Source organism: Nesoenas mayeri, assembly GCF_963082525.1.
Source record: "Nesoenas mayeri genome assembly, chromosome: 12".
NCBI classification, from domain to species: Eukaryota; Metazoa; Chordata; class Aves; order Columbiformes; family Columbidae; genus Nesoenas; species Nesoenas mayeri.
Window position 1 is genome coordinate 5,786,332 of NC_137547.1, and position 18,034 is coordinate 5,804,365.

General features: G+C 36.5%; 1 protein-coding gene across 1 annotated transcript in view; it reads left to right on the plus strand.

The window, feature by feature from the left end:
• FTO (FTO alpha-ketoglutarate dependent dioxygenase) overlaps nt 1-18,034 on the plus strand; it is a gene marked incomplete at both ends in the record, with an annotated part of 230,320 nt that overhangs the window by 37,242 nt on the left and 175,044 nt on the right. The window contains 3 exon segments of the mRNA XM_080351785.1: nt 4,156-4,233; nt 8,620-9,280; nt 16,265-16,408. Of these exon segments, the coding sequence (XP_080207911.1) occupies nt 4,156-4,233; nt 8,620-9,280; nt 16,265-16,408 (883 nt within the window).

Consider the following 18,034-nt stretch of genomic DNA (forward strand, 5'->3'; position numbering starts at 1 on the left):
GAATGGCTATTATATAATGCCTTATTTCATTGACCCAATGAAATTAAGGCAAGATTAGGTGGGACTTTAGGTCACTGCAACATGAGCCAGGTAGTGAATCAGAAAATTCATGTATTTTGTAGGGAAAAATGTATACGAGCATGTAGAATTGTTTTGCTGGCTGTGCTGTTTTCTCTGCATCAGGGAAGTACCAGCCTGATGTGTAGATCAAGGAGTCCAGCCAGTTCTCAGCCATCTGCAGAGTGTTAAAAACTGTTGTTTCCTAGTATGATGTGTACATAAAATATTTGTAAATAATAAATATCTAAGAATTGTTCGAACAGGAAGTTAAATGCAACAGTGAGATACTCAGTTTTTGTCTTTTTTTCATGTGTCTTTTCCATATCGTGATTCATCTTTTGCTTCATTCTGCATAACTGTGACTGTAAGGTGAAAGTAAGTAATCAATGGCTGAAAAAAAGTTTGCCTGCATCCCCTGAGAGGCTGGGAATGTGCCTGTTAGAAGTTTCAAAATCCCATCTTTTCTGGAAGAAAGACGTTTTCAGTGTTTTTACATGTTAGAAATCGTTGTCATAGTGCAACCTTGAATGCGTTCTCAGAACTAATTTCAAGAATATTTCAATGTGATTTCAATAAAATTAGTTTCATAATACATTGTTGCAGTCAAGACAGTGATCTGTACATTGGAAAATGAATGCTGTCTTGTGACTTGTTTGATGATGGTACTAAGTGGGAATTCTATCTTTGAAACACCAGGACCTTTGCATGCCTTTGTACCTTAGATATTGAACTTTTATCTTAAAATTAAGAGAGAAATGAAACCTTTTGAGAATGGTATTGATACACTGCAGGGAAATATGTCAGCTGCAAAAATGTTTACACCGTCATGTTTCTTGGCCAGAAAATGTCATTAAGTCAAATCTTTCCCTTATACCACTTAATGTGAAAATAACAAACCGTGTGTGTAACGTCACTGCATTTTAACCTGTGACTCTGTGTATTAGCTGTGTTTCAGTTACTTCTCCTGCTCTGTAACAAACAACAAATTACTTTTATTGCCATGAAGAAACTTAGGGAAAATAAAAAAATTATGCATAGAGTGATTGAGCAGTTCCAATTATTACTATTCCACTTGCTGAATTTTACAACCAACTATCTCATTAATAAACCCATTTGTTACTAAAAAATGAGCAGAGATTGTTAATGTCTACAGGAAGTTTCATCGCACACTCTAAAATTGGGCATTAGTGCGTCTGGTATTCATTCCAGTTATCAGAGTCAGATGTAATAGATCTGTTAACACTCACTGCAGCCTACAAAATAAGATATTTGCAGAGATTTTCTCCTTTCTGAAGGCCCAAGTACAACACTTAACAAGGTTTCTGGAGCAGCGTGCAGTGCATGATGATATTATAGGGATGATGTACGTAAGATTGTCTTTCATGTTTTGCCATTGCTAAAGTACATATAAAAACCACACTAGTTTTTAAAGTGTAAGCAATGTAATTCTGGTACCTAAATGAACTGTTACACTGTCAGTAATTTTTAAGATTTAAAAAACAGGTTTAGAAAAATGCTTTTTAAGATGCCCGATACCTTCAAGTAAATGCTTTTTAAAATTATTATTTTATTTAGAGGTTTATGTGTCAGAAGAGTCAGCCTATAAGCAATGCTTATGTAACAGTGCTTAGACTTACACATCAGCTGGTATAGCCAGATATTCAATTTTTCTCCTTTTTTTTTTTTTCTTTCCACTTTTTGGAGGTATTTGTGAGTAATTTGATGTTTTTGACATCTGTGTGACAGCTTCTTGCATAAGAGATGAGCGGCGTGTTATACCACCCAGGTGTGTGTATTAGTCTGTACATCAAGCTGAAGAGCGGCACTTAGCCAGATCTGACAATCAAATGTGAACTAGCACTGCCTATACACAAGAGTGCATTTTAATGTTGTGTGCTTGTTGCCAAAAGGCTGGTACTTGACAGAGAATTGTCAGAATCTCTCTTCCCACCTCTTTTTTTTTTTCCCCAGATGTGAGTCCATGTTAAAATATATTAGTTTTGTGCAGCTTAATATGGTTTATCTTACAGATAGCAAAGCCAATCTAATATTTTCAGTGATTTCATGTAATAGAATTCTAGCAAGCTTTTAGTAATAGTGTTATTATTTCAGAATATGCAGTGAATTAGCATGTCATATTCTGCCAAATTTATCTGAAGTTACATTATGCCCAGTGTCACCAATGACTTCCGGTCAACATCCCAACACCCTGTCCCCAAAGACAGCTGGGGACTAAGAGAAATTACATTGCTAGTTTGTCATTTCAGTGCTGCTCTTCTCAGTCTAGTGGAGAGTCGAATGACTCTCTAGTGGAGGGATGAATACGTGAAAGCTGCTTGCTCTTATTTTAGTTGACTGATCTATTAGGTATAAAAATCTTCTACACTTCCTCATGACTTAAAGCCTCTGTTGTGGAAACATAGAATAAAATACACAGTAACGCTCTTCAGAGTTCAGCATTACTTGTTTGAGTGTTTGCTGTAAGCCAGGAGTTAGTTACTATGTATAATACTTCTTTCTTTTTCAAATAGGATTTCCAGAATAGGGAAGATCTTTTCTGACCTCTATATGCAGCCCAAAAAAGGGAAAGTTACAAGAAAAACAAGATTATTATTTTAACGATAAATTCTCTTATCTATGGAATAATGCATTTGCAGTGACATCTAGGCGATGAAACATGTAGTTGTTCCCATGCAACTTGGTTTTATGAAAGTGTTAGTGATACCCTTTTTTAACTTATTCTGTGTTTTCCTTTGTATTACATCCTTAAAATTCTTTTAGAAACTGTATTGCATTTCCATCTAGTCTTGCTCTTACAATATATTATATATTGAGTGAGCTGCAACTTCAGTTAGTCCTTGTGATGATGCGTATGTAGTTGAAAATATTGCAATAAAAATGAGAATCTGAATCCTGTTACTTGAAATATTCAAACATTATGGGAGATGTAGTTTTATGATCTTTGAGTTACATTTTTATTAGTAAATATTTATTTACTTTATTTATTTTAGTAAATATTAGTTAATGATCAAAGTCTGTAAAGAAAGCATCCTTGCAAGCTAAAAGAAGAAATAAATGAAACAGTGAATTAATTGTCAAGGACAGTACTTCCACTGTAACAATTTTTGCACTGTTATTAAGCTGGACTTATACCATGTTGAATTAGTGTTGAGTGAGACTGTGGGTAGATAAATGTGGATGGACATATTATGAATTTGGATTGTTTGATTCCAAAAATCTGATGGTGGGTTTCAAGCTTCTCCTACAATTTCCAAATCTTTAGCCGCACAATTTGTATAATACATACATAAAAAAAATCTATTTTTATTAATAAAAACCTGGAAAATGCAATTGGAGAAAATCAAGATTCTGTCTTAGCAATTTCTTAATGGTGATGTTGACTAAACATTGGTGGAGATACTCTCAGTCTAAACCAGAAGTAAAAAGGGAGAACAAGGGGGCAGAGGAGAGCTGCTCTTCATGGTGAACTGGTCCTTAGCGCACTCCCAGCATCCAATCCAATTCCCGGCTGTGTGCTGGGATGACAGTTCTTGGCAATGGCATTTTCAATAGTGTCAGGTTAGAGGGACTTCGATGTGCGGTAGATGATGTTTTATTTTTCCTTCATACATTCATTTCAGGTAACATTTTAGACTAGGCTCAACATTGGGGCTCATTGCTTCAATTAAGTATGTTACAGAGCCATTTAATGGGATATGAGCTTTGTACCCATTGCATACACAAATTGAAGTGGAAAACAAAATGAAAAAGAAATAAGAAATTAATATTTGGGTAGAAGGTAGGCATAGTTCTGAAGAACATTAGACCAGGATGGATTTTCATCAGTGTGATAAGGGCTGATTATCTAAAAAAGAGTTTAGAAGGAAAAATACTCACATGCTCTGAAACTACCTAAATTACTGCTTTCTAAGAGGGAAAGCTCCACTGCTTCTTTGCATCCATGTTTCCTTATTTAATTTTCCAGAATTGAAGGTAGTAAAAGAAATAATTGCATGATTGTGTCTTTTTAATACAACTGTTTATATCTTGATTTTTGGCCTAATTTTCTGTTTCAATTTTACTCCTCTAAAACAGAAAAAAAAGCTTCTTGAAGAACTTGGAGAGAATAGACTTCCATATATGACACCAGAGGATGCTGATTTCCATCAGTTGGTAATGTATTCCTTTTAACTGTGCTTGTTTTAAACTACAATGGTTGTTTACACTGAACAACAAGTAAGTCTTCGAAGAGACACTGTGAAATCTGATATGAAGAAGGGATCCTGATGACTGCTAAAGATAATGTACTTCCATGTGCTGAAAAATAAGACCTCTAGAATTGAGATATTTGGGGATGAAAAATTTGTGAACTTCATTTGTTTTTAGGATCTTGACGTGAGTACCAGGTAACGACAAATCACAGTTTCTTATGTTTTGTTAAAATGAAATATGTCACCATTCTTCTAAGTGTTTTTGGGGTTTTGCTTTATTTTTTTCCTGAGTTTTGAAGAGGCCTTTTCTTTATAGCTCAGGTTTGGCAAAACAGGGAAAATATTATATTAACATAGAAATATGAATAAAAAATATAAAATATAAATATGAAATTCTACTTTTAAACAATAAATAACCCCTAAGACTTTGCTTACAAAATGAGCTGTGCAAACTGGAATACATGCCTCAGGTTAAAGCAGATAAAAATAAAAACAAGCCCAATAGCCAGATGTGTAGTAAACCTAATGAGTGTATGGAAGAATACCATGAAATTAAAAGAATGTTCTGCATCTATCTTGGATATTTCCAGGTCACCTACAAAACATATGGCAAGAACTGTAGGTTCAGTCAGATCACATTGGAACATGGTAAGATGAAAAGCATAAAGAAAGAATTTTGTAGTTTGACCAGCTACAGCAAGCGTGCTTACATTACAGGTGTGTCACCTTTCCTGTATTGACATATGGCTGAAAGATGTATATGGTAGCATAAAATGGTTCTGACTCTTTCCTTGCAAGGATGAATTTCCCCTTTGCAGGATTCCAAGGCCAAGAAAAGTTTAGCACACGTCATGCTATAGAAAAGGAAAGATGCATTTATGAGTCAGGTCCAGGACTGTGACTCAGAAGCATGAAGTCAAACTCCAGGTTTGCCATGGGATCGCAATTGTGATATTGAGCGAACTGTGAACTTCCCTCATCTTTCTCATTCATTTGGGTTACAGGATGCTTAGGGAAAGCATGGTTTTCCCTGAATTCTTCAAGTGCTGAACGCAGTGGAAGTAAGCTGCTGATTGGGATCTTTAACAGCTGTAGGGATAGTAATATGAAAACGCATGACTTGCTGTTAACCATAAAAGCAGAAGCACAGAAGAGCTGGAAGAGTGTAGAAGAGCTTAATAAAATGATTTTTTTTTCTTTACCCCAAACAAAACAATACAAAAAGAAACAAATGAGCAAACCAAACAAACCCAAAACAAATATAAAACCCCACCAAAACAAAAAACCCCGAAGACCCAAACACATACTTTTCATTCTTAAACTAATGTTCCAGAAGCAGCTCTCATTTGCTTGGTATTAGTAACCCATAAATATAGAAGAGAATGGGAACAAGATAAGAAGTGGAAATCAGACCTGTTCAAGCCTTAGTAGAGTTTAGATACATTCTTTTTGCATCATATAGAATTATACTTTTTGTGTAGTGTTTGTGTGCATGCTAGCTATTTTTAGGTATCTGTGATAATCATAAGCATCGCAAGCACCTTTTAAATTCTTATGTTGCTTATGAAATGTTACTTTAATCACAGCTGCATATATTACAAGTTCCATGTTGCTTAAATGTACTACAGATGGAGAGGAAGAGTAAGAGCTTGAAGACAAAAAATTGACAAAATAAAATATCACATATAGCTTAGTTTTATAGTCTGTCTTTCCTGGAGAGACCTGCGTTATTCCTTTGATGATCCACCCCTTAAAAAGCAGTGGTCTCTGAATGTGTTGGAAAGGCTAGGTATGATGCAAGTGAAAAAATACAGTATCCTGTCAGGTGTGGAAATGTGCAGTCTTAACAAAACTAAGAAATTCCATCACAAGCAAAACTTCACTGACATCCTCTTCTAATGCATCTTACCTGATGAAGGGTTTTAGAAATGAGCCCCAAACTGTAGGCTGAAACAATATAATGTTTAAAACCAGTTATGAAGAAGGAAAAGTCTGTTAACAAGGGATTTCACAAATATCTGAAGCACACACCATAATTTCATTATGTAAGTGGCAGTTTGCTTATCAAGGGTCACTATTTCGAAAGTTATTGCTTAAATCATAGAATCGTTTAGGTTGGAAAAGACTTTTCAGGTCATCCCGTAGGGTGATTCTCTGTTGAGTACCATCACTACAAGTGAAAACATGTATGTATTTAAAATCATGTGTGGGATGTTAATATGAAGAACTGAGCATCAAATCTGCCTTTTTGTTTATCCCGTAGTTGCCAGTAGCTTGCTTACTTCTTTTAGAGGTAGCAGTGAATCGACCTTTAATACTTGCTGTCAGAGTTACAACATGGAGTACGTGATTACTCCCCTTCTGCATCCTCCCAAAACAACAAGGTGTCCAGTGTGAACCCAGCATTCTCCCTGTCTTCTGATCCCTTAATACTTTCCTTATGTAGGACATAGCACAATGACTGCTTGGAGATTTAAAGACGACTAAACTGTTTTCATGTGATGTGTCAGAAATGTGTTTCCACTTCCTGACTGACTCTGAGATATCAATGTGAGATATTCTGTGTAAAACTTAATGACAAAATAGTTCTTAAGCATGTAATCTTAAAACACAACACAAAGGTAATAAATATGCTTCTGATTTGGCTGGCAGTCAAATGTGGAAGATGTTACTGCTGCAGTTCAGAAAGGGAATAAAATGTTGTTACCTTTGTACAATCTGTGCACTTCCTTTCTAGTGTATGTTTTCAGGCATTTTGTTGCATTGGAAGAGGATGTCAGTGAAGTTTTCCTTGTGATGGAATTTCTTAGTAGGATAAAAATGTGTTATGATGCAGAAGTCCAACTGTTTTCATGCAGTAGAAAAAGTGCATACTGACTTACTGCCTGGTTTGTATTCTCTGAAGCACCTTTTCTGATTTTAAAATTAATTTCCTGAAAGGCAAGTTCAAATCTGACTTGGAAGTAGATAGTGCTAGTAAGGTGGCTTTGAGTTGTACCAGAAGGAGCCCACAGATGGATAGTAGGTCAGTGTGGTGCTTTTGTGCTGGTGGCTTTTCTAATTGTTTTTTTAAAAGTACTTTCAACATAACCTATTATGTTTAAGTTTTAAGAGATCAGTTTTGTACATCCATGTACTCTTGCCCCATTGGTTAACGCCTTCAGATTTCAGTTTATTTTATTTTTTTCCCCACAACCCCATCAGTTTTTTCCTACAACACCTTTTCCCCAGACCAGGGACCAACTTCTAGACAAAAGGAAATAGGTGTAGTGAGTCGTTTGGAGCTTCACATATGCCAGTTGACACTTGGTAGGCTCATATCACAGCCTTCCCTTACTAAGAGCAATAGTTTGCATCTGATTCTCCTATTTGTCTATTAATTTTAATGAAATACATAGTAATTTAGTCTATTTAAGAACTTTTTCTTTAGCCTTTGTCCAGTTTGCCAAGCAATCTCAGCAGTAGTTAAAGGAGCTTTATAAGCAACCAATAAAAGGTTTGATTATGTGATACTCACTTCCTTAGAAATCCAGATTAACAAAATAAAATTATCCAAGCCTTCCTGGAGTGGGAAGCAGTATTTTGCATACAAAGCAAGATACTGCTGATTAGCAGCATCACACCTTGCCGGGAGTTATGGCCTCCAGAAACTGCTGGATTCTGAATTGCAGCTGATACCAGAGCTGGTGTGGTGGGGAGAAAAATAAGTTTGGAATTTTTTTTTAATCTAAAGTTGGAACTTCCGTATAAAATCAGCGAGCTAATTGTCACGCATTGAGGAATGTGAACATAGGAAGGGCCAGTATGTCAAGGACTATTTTGAAAACAGAGGTGCAGTGCAGCACAATGTTGGCCTTTTTTGAAAATTTGCTATTTTTGCCTCAAAAACTGCTGTTATATAAAACTATTTCACTTTATCGTGTAGTCCTCTAGAATTCTGTATATCAGAATGAGACAAGGATATTTGTAACCATTACAAAAAGATGAGTCGCTTTGTTACTACTCAGTTTCTATTGTTTGCATGCTTAAAGGTGGCATTAACTACAGATTCAGCAGGGGAGCTTGTGTGTCCTGCAGATTTCTGCTGGAATCCTCAGATTTATTTATTTGTTTAGACATTTCCCTGGTGGTAATCTCTGGTTACAGGCCACTGGTACATATCTGCAGGTTTTGTGTTATATTGGATTATGAAAATAAAGTAGCAAATACTGGCATCTATTTCTTCACCTCATTCTAGACTCATGCTTGATAACTTGTCAAATTAACCTTGTATGTTCTTGAATAAATGAAATACTTTGCTTCTTGTAAAAAGAATAATTCTATTGCCTTTTTTTTTTTCTTCTTTTAGTGGAAGACCAAATATTCCAAACTGATTTTCAGAAAATCTGATACAGTACCTGAAGAGCTCCATCAAATGGTACAAGAAGCCTTCCTGACCTTGCGAAAACATGAATGTTTCTTTCAAGACCTTGTAAGGATCAAAGGAAAAGATTTTCTTACCCCGGTGTCTCGTATATTAATTGGAAACCCGGGATGCACTTACAAGTACTTGAACACAAGATTATTTACAGTTCCTTGGCCTACTGAAGGTTATGATATAAAATACTGCAGTCCTCAAATACAGGATGCTTGTAAAGCATTAATCAGACTTAATGACTACTTGCGTATTGAAGCAGTCAAGGCATTAGAAGGACAAAATTTCTTTGAGACCAAGGAAATTAAAGATACCACTGTAATAGATAGGGAGCAAAATTTTACTACTTCTCTTACAGAGAAAGGATCTGTTTCAAAAGATCAAAGCAGTTGTTGTGTACCAGAGGATGACGATGTGAGTCTCAGGAACAGAACATCTTATAATGTGACTTTATTGAATTATATGGATCCACTCCAAATGCTGTACTTGAAACAAGAACCTTATTTTGGAATGGGGAACATGGCAGTGAGCTGGCACCACGACGAGAATCTGGTGGAGCGGTCGACGGTGGCTGTGTACAGTTACAGCTGTGAGGGTGAGTGATGGGAGGGGTGGATCACTAGAGATATAAAGATCTAAAATCCTTGGCACTCTTTGGTGTTTCTTTGTGTGTACGTACGTAAGCACACCTGCATGCTACTCTGGATTTGTCACAGGTTTCTGAACACGATGCAGCACTTTTTGTATTTCAGCTTCATATTTATTTCTACTAAGACCTATTAAAAATATACCTGTGTTTACTGCAGCTGGTTTATCAGTTGTTCTCTAAAAATGGTATGATTAACTTCCTGACTAAGAGCCAGGAAATCAAAATCTGTCCAATATCTATTTCAAGTTAACGCATGTGCATATTTTCTATCCTGTAAAATGTTTCATTGTAGTTGAGATCACCATCTTTATTGTGTTATTTATCATATACAGACTTGCTTCTGCTTTATGCTGACTTTACTGCTCTTCTTTCTTTGGAAGGATTATTTTAGGCTGGTTTTGTATAAAAATATTACTCTATTTACTTGGAAGTATAGACATTTTGTCTAGGCATGCTGTAGTGCTACTGCATGTTTTGCAGAGACTTGCCAACGTTTCTGTAGTTGGGAAGGGTGGAAGTTTTCCATTAAAAGACCTGTTGTCTGACAGGCTTTGCAGGCTCTTAGTTATTTAAAAAACATTTAAATGCACCATTAGGAGGAAATGTGTAGTTGAAGAATCATTAAATATTTCATTTTTAGTTTACAGTACCTTTCCCATTTTTATCTTCATTTAAGAATAGACATGAGGATTTTGGTTTATTTTTTCCTAAACTTTTTTCAACAAAGCCTTCCTGTTTTGCAAACATAAGATTAGAATTTAGACACTTGATTTGAATTTACAAATTTACACTTTCCCTTGTTATATTTCATTAAATTTTTCCCCACCCAGCTCTCCAGCCTGTCCAGGTCTCTGATGGCAGCACAGCTTCCAGTGTCAGCCACTCCTCCTAGCTTGGTGTCATCAGCAAACTTGCTGACAGTCACTCTATTCCCTCGTCCAAATTATTGATGAATATATTGAATAATATAGGCATCAATACCGACCCCTGAGGCACTGCTCTAGATCCAGGCCTCAACTGGACTCCGCCCCATTGACCACGACTCTCTGGCTTCTTCCCTTGAGCCAGTTCACAGTCCACCTCACTACCCGATCATCCAGACCGCACTCCCTCAGTTCAGCTGTGAGGATGTTGTAGGAGACTGTGTCAAATGCCTTACTCAAGTCAAGGTAGATCACGTCCACCGCTCTGCCATCATCCATCCATCTTGTTATGTCCTCATAAAAGTCAATGAAGTTGGTCAAGCACGACTTCCCTTTGGTGAAGCCATGTTGACTGCCTCTAATGACCCTCTTATCCCTGATGTGCCTTGAGATGGCACCAAGGATAAGTCGTTCCAACAGTTTCCCAAGGGTGGAGGTGAGGCTGATCGGTCTATAGTTACCCAGGGCCTCCTTCTTGCCCTTTTTGAAGCCTGCAGTGACATTTGCCTTCCTCCAGTCCTCTGACACCTCTCCCGTTTCCCAAGACTTGGCAAAGATGATGGAGAGCGGTCCAGCAGTGACCTCAGCCAGCTCCCTCAGCACACATGGGTGCATCCCATCCAGACCCATGGATTTATGGATGTCCAGATTGCCTTACTGCTCCCTAACCCAGTCCTCATGAACTGAGGCAAACTCCTCCATTGTCCTGCCTTCTTCTGGGGCCTCAGTGGTACTTTTATTAGTGCTTACTCCATTAATTCATTTAGCATCAGGTTGGCATTGAATTCTCACTGTTGTGAGAATATTGTGATGGAACAATTTTTCCTTAGAAGATATCGATTAGATGGATTACTGATTTTCGGGGAGAAAGCACTGATTCGGTTGGAAATTCAAACATGAGTCAAGCATGTTGATTTTTGTTAAAACTAGTTTGATTCTCTTCTCTGCTAAGTCTTGCATGGTTTTCTGTCAGCTCTCTGCTGCTCAGATTCTCACTGGTCTCTGTAGTACTCCAAAAACAGATGAAGGAAAATTTAATGTTTGAAACTTTGATCAGTGTTAATTGGAGTAGAAGCAGTTTTTAATATACCAGAAAAAAAGAAATGAGAGCCAACATACAGATATTAGAACAAGCTGATGTTCTAATTAGTATCACTGTTTATTTTCTTGCTTCCAGTGTCAAACTGTTTCAAAGCAACTTCAAGTGAGGTACATTTCTAACAACAAAGAAGATAGATGGTTTGCTTAGTGCTCATTTGAATAGTATTTGCTTTTATTTACATTAAAATGAAACGCATCACATCACACTAGGTTAAAAGCAGGTTATCAAGTGATGAGGATAGGCCCTCAGAAATTTGGGAAATTTCCTTTTAATGTTTATACTGCAAGAAAGTGCATGAGTGGTAGCCATGGTACATATACAGAACTGAATACATTACAGAATGTGTGTTCAGTTATACCATCACTAACACTATTCAGAATCGATTTACTTTTCAGAATTTACCATGGAACAGGAATTCCAAATTTTTTACCAATTTAGGATTTTTAATAACACATTAGCTTACAAATATTCTATCACATGAGAGCATTAAGGTAAAAACTTGTTTAGGATTTTAATATAGTAAGCTAATAACCCATTTTGATTTCCTGCTCCATTTATAAAAGTGAATTGCAATCCAAATACTGGTGGAATGAGGGCATTTTCAAAAATTGGATTTTATCCATGAAAATTTCCTAATGAACAGTTTTCCCTCAGGTCTTTGTAAGTTTTGTACAAGTTTTATTGCTTAGCAGAGCACTAGTTGGTTCTAAAGATGTTCTTTGAACTAGAGACTTACAGGAAAATAGTGTGGTCACTGGAAGTGTCCATCTTTCTCTTACCTGGATAGTCCGCAAACTATGTTTGAGCTTGCATAAGTAGTTTTCTCTAGATTCTTTACAGTATCTTGTTTTCTTTGCTGCAAGACCTACTTGCTGTATAAATGTCTTGAAGTACTAAACAACTGGCTCTGTTCACTACAAGGTGCTGTTGAAATCTTTACAGTTAGTTGCAGTAATGGCTGATCTGAAGGAGCTTTAATGCTTGTTTCTTTTGGAAAATGCTGTTTGTATGAATATTTTTCACACTGTAATGTTAGAAGCGATATCCAAGCACTAAACCTAACAACTGCTATTTCATTTCTACAGTAATTGCGAATAAAAATATTTGCAAGTCACTACAAATGTATGTTTTCTCACTAGGTTAAAAAAAAAATAATCCTAAAACTACAACAGTTGTTCAGAATTCAAGTCAATCTAAATCTGTAGTTGACCAATAATCCTCTTTACGTACTGCTTAATGGGTAAAAATCATGGAGTAGATATTTGTACAAGATGAGAAAAATTAAATGGTTTCTAGTGTCAATAATGTGGTAGAAATACTGCTTGTTGCAAGACTAGAAATAATATGTAGAAAAATATATATTACTTCCTAAGAAATGTATAAGTGAGCGAAATGGCCACATCTGTAACTTGTATATTCTGACCAGTTGGAATTGTATTCTGAGAGAATCACAAACTTTTAGTGATCCAATTACTCTAATAATAATAATAGATTTGAAGCCCTGTTTTCTAGAAAGAAATCCTTATTTGAATTAACTGATGTAGATTGTAGGGATTTTTAGCCATGTTCTCACTGATTTGATCAAATAAAGTCTCTCCTTCAAGAATGAAGGTATGACAGACTTATTCTTTGTTCTTATTTTAGTGCTTTTGTTCTTGATGTATTTGGACACAATATTCCAAATATGAAGTGATAAAAACAACGTGGATAAATATTTTGACTTTTGTTTTTGTGAATGTTAGTTGCAAACGACAGTTTAAATGTTTGTACAGTTGAATTAACCTCTTATGCTTTGGCTTTTCAGTAATAAGGTAGAAGTAACTGTGGGTAGATGCTCTTTCTTTCCCATCAGCTGCTGAGAAGCAAAGCATGTTCAGTTTTTTTCACTTCTTGCGTATAACATGTATAAATCACTATGGAAGACAGTAATAATGTACATATTTCATTAATCACTGAATGTGTGCCCAAATTATATAATTCCTGGAGAAATTAATCAAGCTGTAAATTAATTTTTTTCTCTATCTACATAACAGTGGTCAGTTGGATTTAATGACAAAGTAGGTGTTTACAGTCCTTGTTTTTAGCAACGTGTTGGCAGTGATGCTGTCATGTAAGAAATTGTGTCTGATTTTAACAGTACATTTAGGGCATAATTTGGCATTACAATTTGACTTGAATAGAGAATATTTAAGTGAAAACTCTCACACTCTTCTGGAAAGTTTTGGTGCCGAAATCTTTCAAGGCTACTTTTACTGTCTGTGCTGTGGAACAATGACCAAATGAGATGCAGGAAAACGAGTTTCATGTTGTTCTGAACCCAATGATGACCCAGACCTGAGAGGAGCAGGTCTAAGAGCTGGAACATCTCTGAAATTCGAGCTCCCTGGTTAGACGCATAATGTGGCCAATTTTCTGCAGCTACATTCTCTCTTTCATGGTTCTACCTTAATTAGAGGTTTGGTGAGGTATCGTTATGTTGCGGTAAGCTCGTTACCTGGTTGCACCATTTAATGTGGAATGCAAGTGTACAGGTTTCTTGGAAGCCAAATTCTATAAATCTTTAATGAGCAGAATTCAAATTTGCAGATAGTTTTATTATATTTCCATTAAATACTGCTACATTTGACTATTTCTGTATGGTCTACTCCAAAATAAATATATGTTCTTAAGGTGCCGTGCATGTGCAAGATCCACATGATTTACTCTCAAATACCTATGGTTTAGCTGCATCCAACTGTTTTCACTTAAACGGAAACTGTAATTAGATCGATGAATACATGGCATTCAGTCATGCTTGGGGTGGGACATAGAGAATTTAATAAGAACTTATTTTTATATAAAAGTTTATCAGTGCTACCTAGAGACATATCACAAATGTTAAGGTGTCTTTTTTCGTTTCTTGCTCTCACGTTGAGAATAGCTTGCATTTAAAAGCTAGTAGCAGCTTGTTTCCTTTTGTTACCAAAATAACATGGTAGGAGGAATCAGCTTCAATTGCTGCTGATAATTATAAGGTGCAATAATTGAGAATATAGAGAAAAGGAGACTGTGAGCTACATTTGAACTCTGTACTTAAGCAATAAAAAATTTATCAAACTGCAAAAAATAAGTCATTTTAACGAGCACATTCCGAAGGTGCTGGATTTATGAGGAGACCCCAGGAAACTTTGATTGAAATTGCTGTCTCTGATTGTAGTTCTATATTTTATTGGTGCCATATTGTGAACAGTGCTGCTGCCAAAGTGAATGGGAAAGCAGCATAAGAGAGAGAGTTAACCCAGAAAGGTTACCTCTTTTTATAATTTCCATGATGTATTGCATTAAAAGTGCCTTGAAAGCCATCCTATTTGCAGTTTTCAGAAAACATTTTTCTTAAATTAAGTTACGATTTATCTGAACAGGACAGAAAATATGAAAGCCCCTTGAAGACTTTAGTATTGATTTTTCTGAGTGTTTGCTAGCTCTTGTTTTCTCATTTGTGTGCTCCTTGATGGAAAGGCCTAGAGCTGCTCCTGAGCCAAAGCTTCAACTGGACCAGAACTGCGGTGGTGTAGGGAGGGGACGCGGGGACTGGATTTACAGGAGAGATTTTAACTGAGAACTTTAGATTGGCTTTTTGGAAGGTTTGGGCTCTCTTCTTCCTGAATTTAGGCAATATGTAATAGACATCGAAAATTAAGACAATTTATTCATTATTAAAGACTACTCCCAACTAAATACACGTTGCAGTAGCCATGTGAGACTTGGAAGATTTTTAAGTGTGAGTTCAAGGTCACTTTTTATGTGTGCATATTATAAATAAGAGTCGTAAATCTTTATTGTAGTATTTTTATTCTAGAATTAAATGAAGACAAGTTTTAAAAGTTATTAGATGAAAGCACATTTGAAATGGACAGAGAAATGGACACGCAGAGTTACTAACTTATAAGCAATAAGGAGACATGCTACCTAGTTGATGATTTCTAACTGTTCACTGCTGTTGTGTGCCAACTGCTTATTAAAACTTCATCCTCCCACTGTCAAAATGCAATGTTCCTTTAGCCATAAAACTGTTATACCGTAGCTCCCAAATACCTGGTTGTAAATGCTGACTCTATCTTTCAATTTATACTGCAGTGAAGTAAGCTTATGAAAATAGTTCTGAGGGATTAAGCTCTAAATACTATTTCTATGCAGTGGATTATTTTTTCCCCAAGCTCAACACATTCATGTTGCTTAATGATAAGAAAAATGTTGTGACAAATGTATTGAAGCTCCATTGGCTCTTGCACATGTTATCTGGCATGTTTGACTAATAATTTTGAGAAAGCAATGACAGATATGATTCCAAGATTTGCTCAACTTTTTTGGTCTAGGTCGTGTTTTGTGCCTTACTTGGCCTCAGTTTGGGATTTGGTAAAGTTGCAAGTATGTAAACAAGTGAAATTGTTCATAAAACGCTTTGGTTTATGACTTGAAATTCTTTCAGAAGTTATCTCTTTTTATGTCTGTTGACGCATTTTTTTTCTTCTGTGCTTATAGTTTCAGTAATGAAGAAAAGAATAAAAGGAGAAGGCTAGCTCAAATTCCCATTGCATGTACATGAGAACTTCAGAAAAACCTGAGTCCATTACAAGCTTTGTCTTTACTTGCCTTGACTTTGTGGTTCACATGAAGTTTTCATCTTAGTAAAGTTGATTGCAAAAAATTCTTGATCTCGTGTGTTTTCTTTTTTTTAACCTATTGCATACTTTTGAATTCGGGATTGGCGATTATACCAAATGGAGATTGTAGAAAGTTTAAGCCTATTACGACTGTACCAATGTGTGGTGTCGTTAAGCCTGTATTGTTAGACCAGCTTTTGGATTTCATGGTTCTCACCTTGTCTTTCATCTTTGTGGTGTCTGTCCCTCTTTCCCTTGAAAGGTTCAGCCCTGGAAGAAAATGATGAACCAAAACCCGAGGGAAGAGACCCAGCTGTTTGGCATGTGGGCTTGAAGGTAGCATGGGACATAGAGACACCTGGATTAGCAATACCGCTCCACCAAGGAGACTTCTACTTGATGCTCGGTAATTTTCAGGTGCTATGATGTTGAACTTTCTGTTGAAAACAGAGAAATTGTGCTTATTTTAATATAAACTATCATACCTTCCTCTCAGTTGGGACTTTTTGTCTTTAGAAAGACATGAGTTCTGGCTACAGTGTATAGTAAATTCCTCCCAGCCTGCCCACTTCCAGTGTATTTTGGAGAACCTTTTTTCCTAATGTTTCTTTCACATCACAGTTAAAAAAGGAAAATCTTCTTTTTGGTTCTTTTCTGTCTGTTGTGCAGTCAGAATTGCTGGTCCAAGTCATGCCTCAGATCATAAGCAGAATTTCCCCAGATTTTGTGAGAGCTTGAGCTGTATCTGTCCTATCCTTGTATTTATAGATGCTGATTCCTTTTTTTATTCATGCAGTTTTACTGAGCATCTGCATCTGTTATGTTCAACAGAAAAATTCTTGAGTTTGGCTTATAGACTGGCTACAGATTATGTAAACTGTGACTGTAACAGTCTTAAAGTTTTCTGGTACTGTGGTTCTTGGAGTATCAAGCATTCTGCCAATCTGAGGATGTTTTATTGGTCACCAGTTTTAGATATGACACTTCTCTCCTGCTGTGTATATTCAAACACACTGTTTTCTAGTAGTGGGATTACGCTAAGATGATAATGAACAGAGCTGTCATACACTGAGTCTCGATGTCTCAAGTGTAGAGGATTAGAAAAAGAAAATTAAATGGAGTTCATTTCCTTGAGCAGCTGCACACACACACTAAGGTATTCCATTGAAAGCAACAAGGCAGGAACTGTGGCTAAGGCTTATTGACACAAAATCTGTTGGTTTCTGAGTTCTTGTGTTTCTCTTAGTTGTCATTTTTACTTAAACAAATTTAGCTATAAATCACACAACTCAAAACATCAGCAATGTTTCTGACATCATGCTGTTTGCCTGTTTAGTGCTTGGCTTGACAGATATCATCTTTGAGAGCACGTGCAGCGCTGCCTGTTGATGTCTTTGTGCGTGGAAGGGACACGCCGTGGAACATCCCTGGGCTGGGCTGTGCCTCTGCCATTGCTTGGGCTGAGCAGTCCTTTCACTTCAACCTTTCACTCAGATTTTCCAACAAATGTAAAAATGGTTTACTTACTACAAGCACTATATTTGTAGGTAATCTTAAAAAATGAATACCATTCCTTGTTCTTTGTTACCTCATCAATTCCTGTGCAGTCATCAGAGAAGTATCTTGTAGAAAAGAACTGCACTGTCTGTACTCTTAAGCATGTTCAGACATGTACAGATCAAGCATTAAGACTTGAGATCCTTAGCACAGTGGTGTGGATGTGCCTCCCTTTTCTGTTTTTGTGAGGATAGAGAATAGCAGCCTGGAGGGGGAGACATTTCTTACATGGAACTGAAGTTTAAGTGGCAGCTAAACATTCCTAGAAAGGGAATTATTAATCCATTCTTGTGCAATAGCAGTTTGGGCATCAAGTAAACTTCTTATCTAATCCCTCCTGATGGGAAGGTTTGGGCATACACAGCTTTGCTGGCCAACAGGTTCAAAATGCAAGTAGTAAAAGGAGTCTAGCTTCTGTATTTTTATCGCAAAATACTGTAGATTTTAATTGACTGAGTTACCAGATCATAAAGAC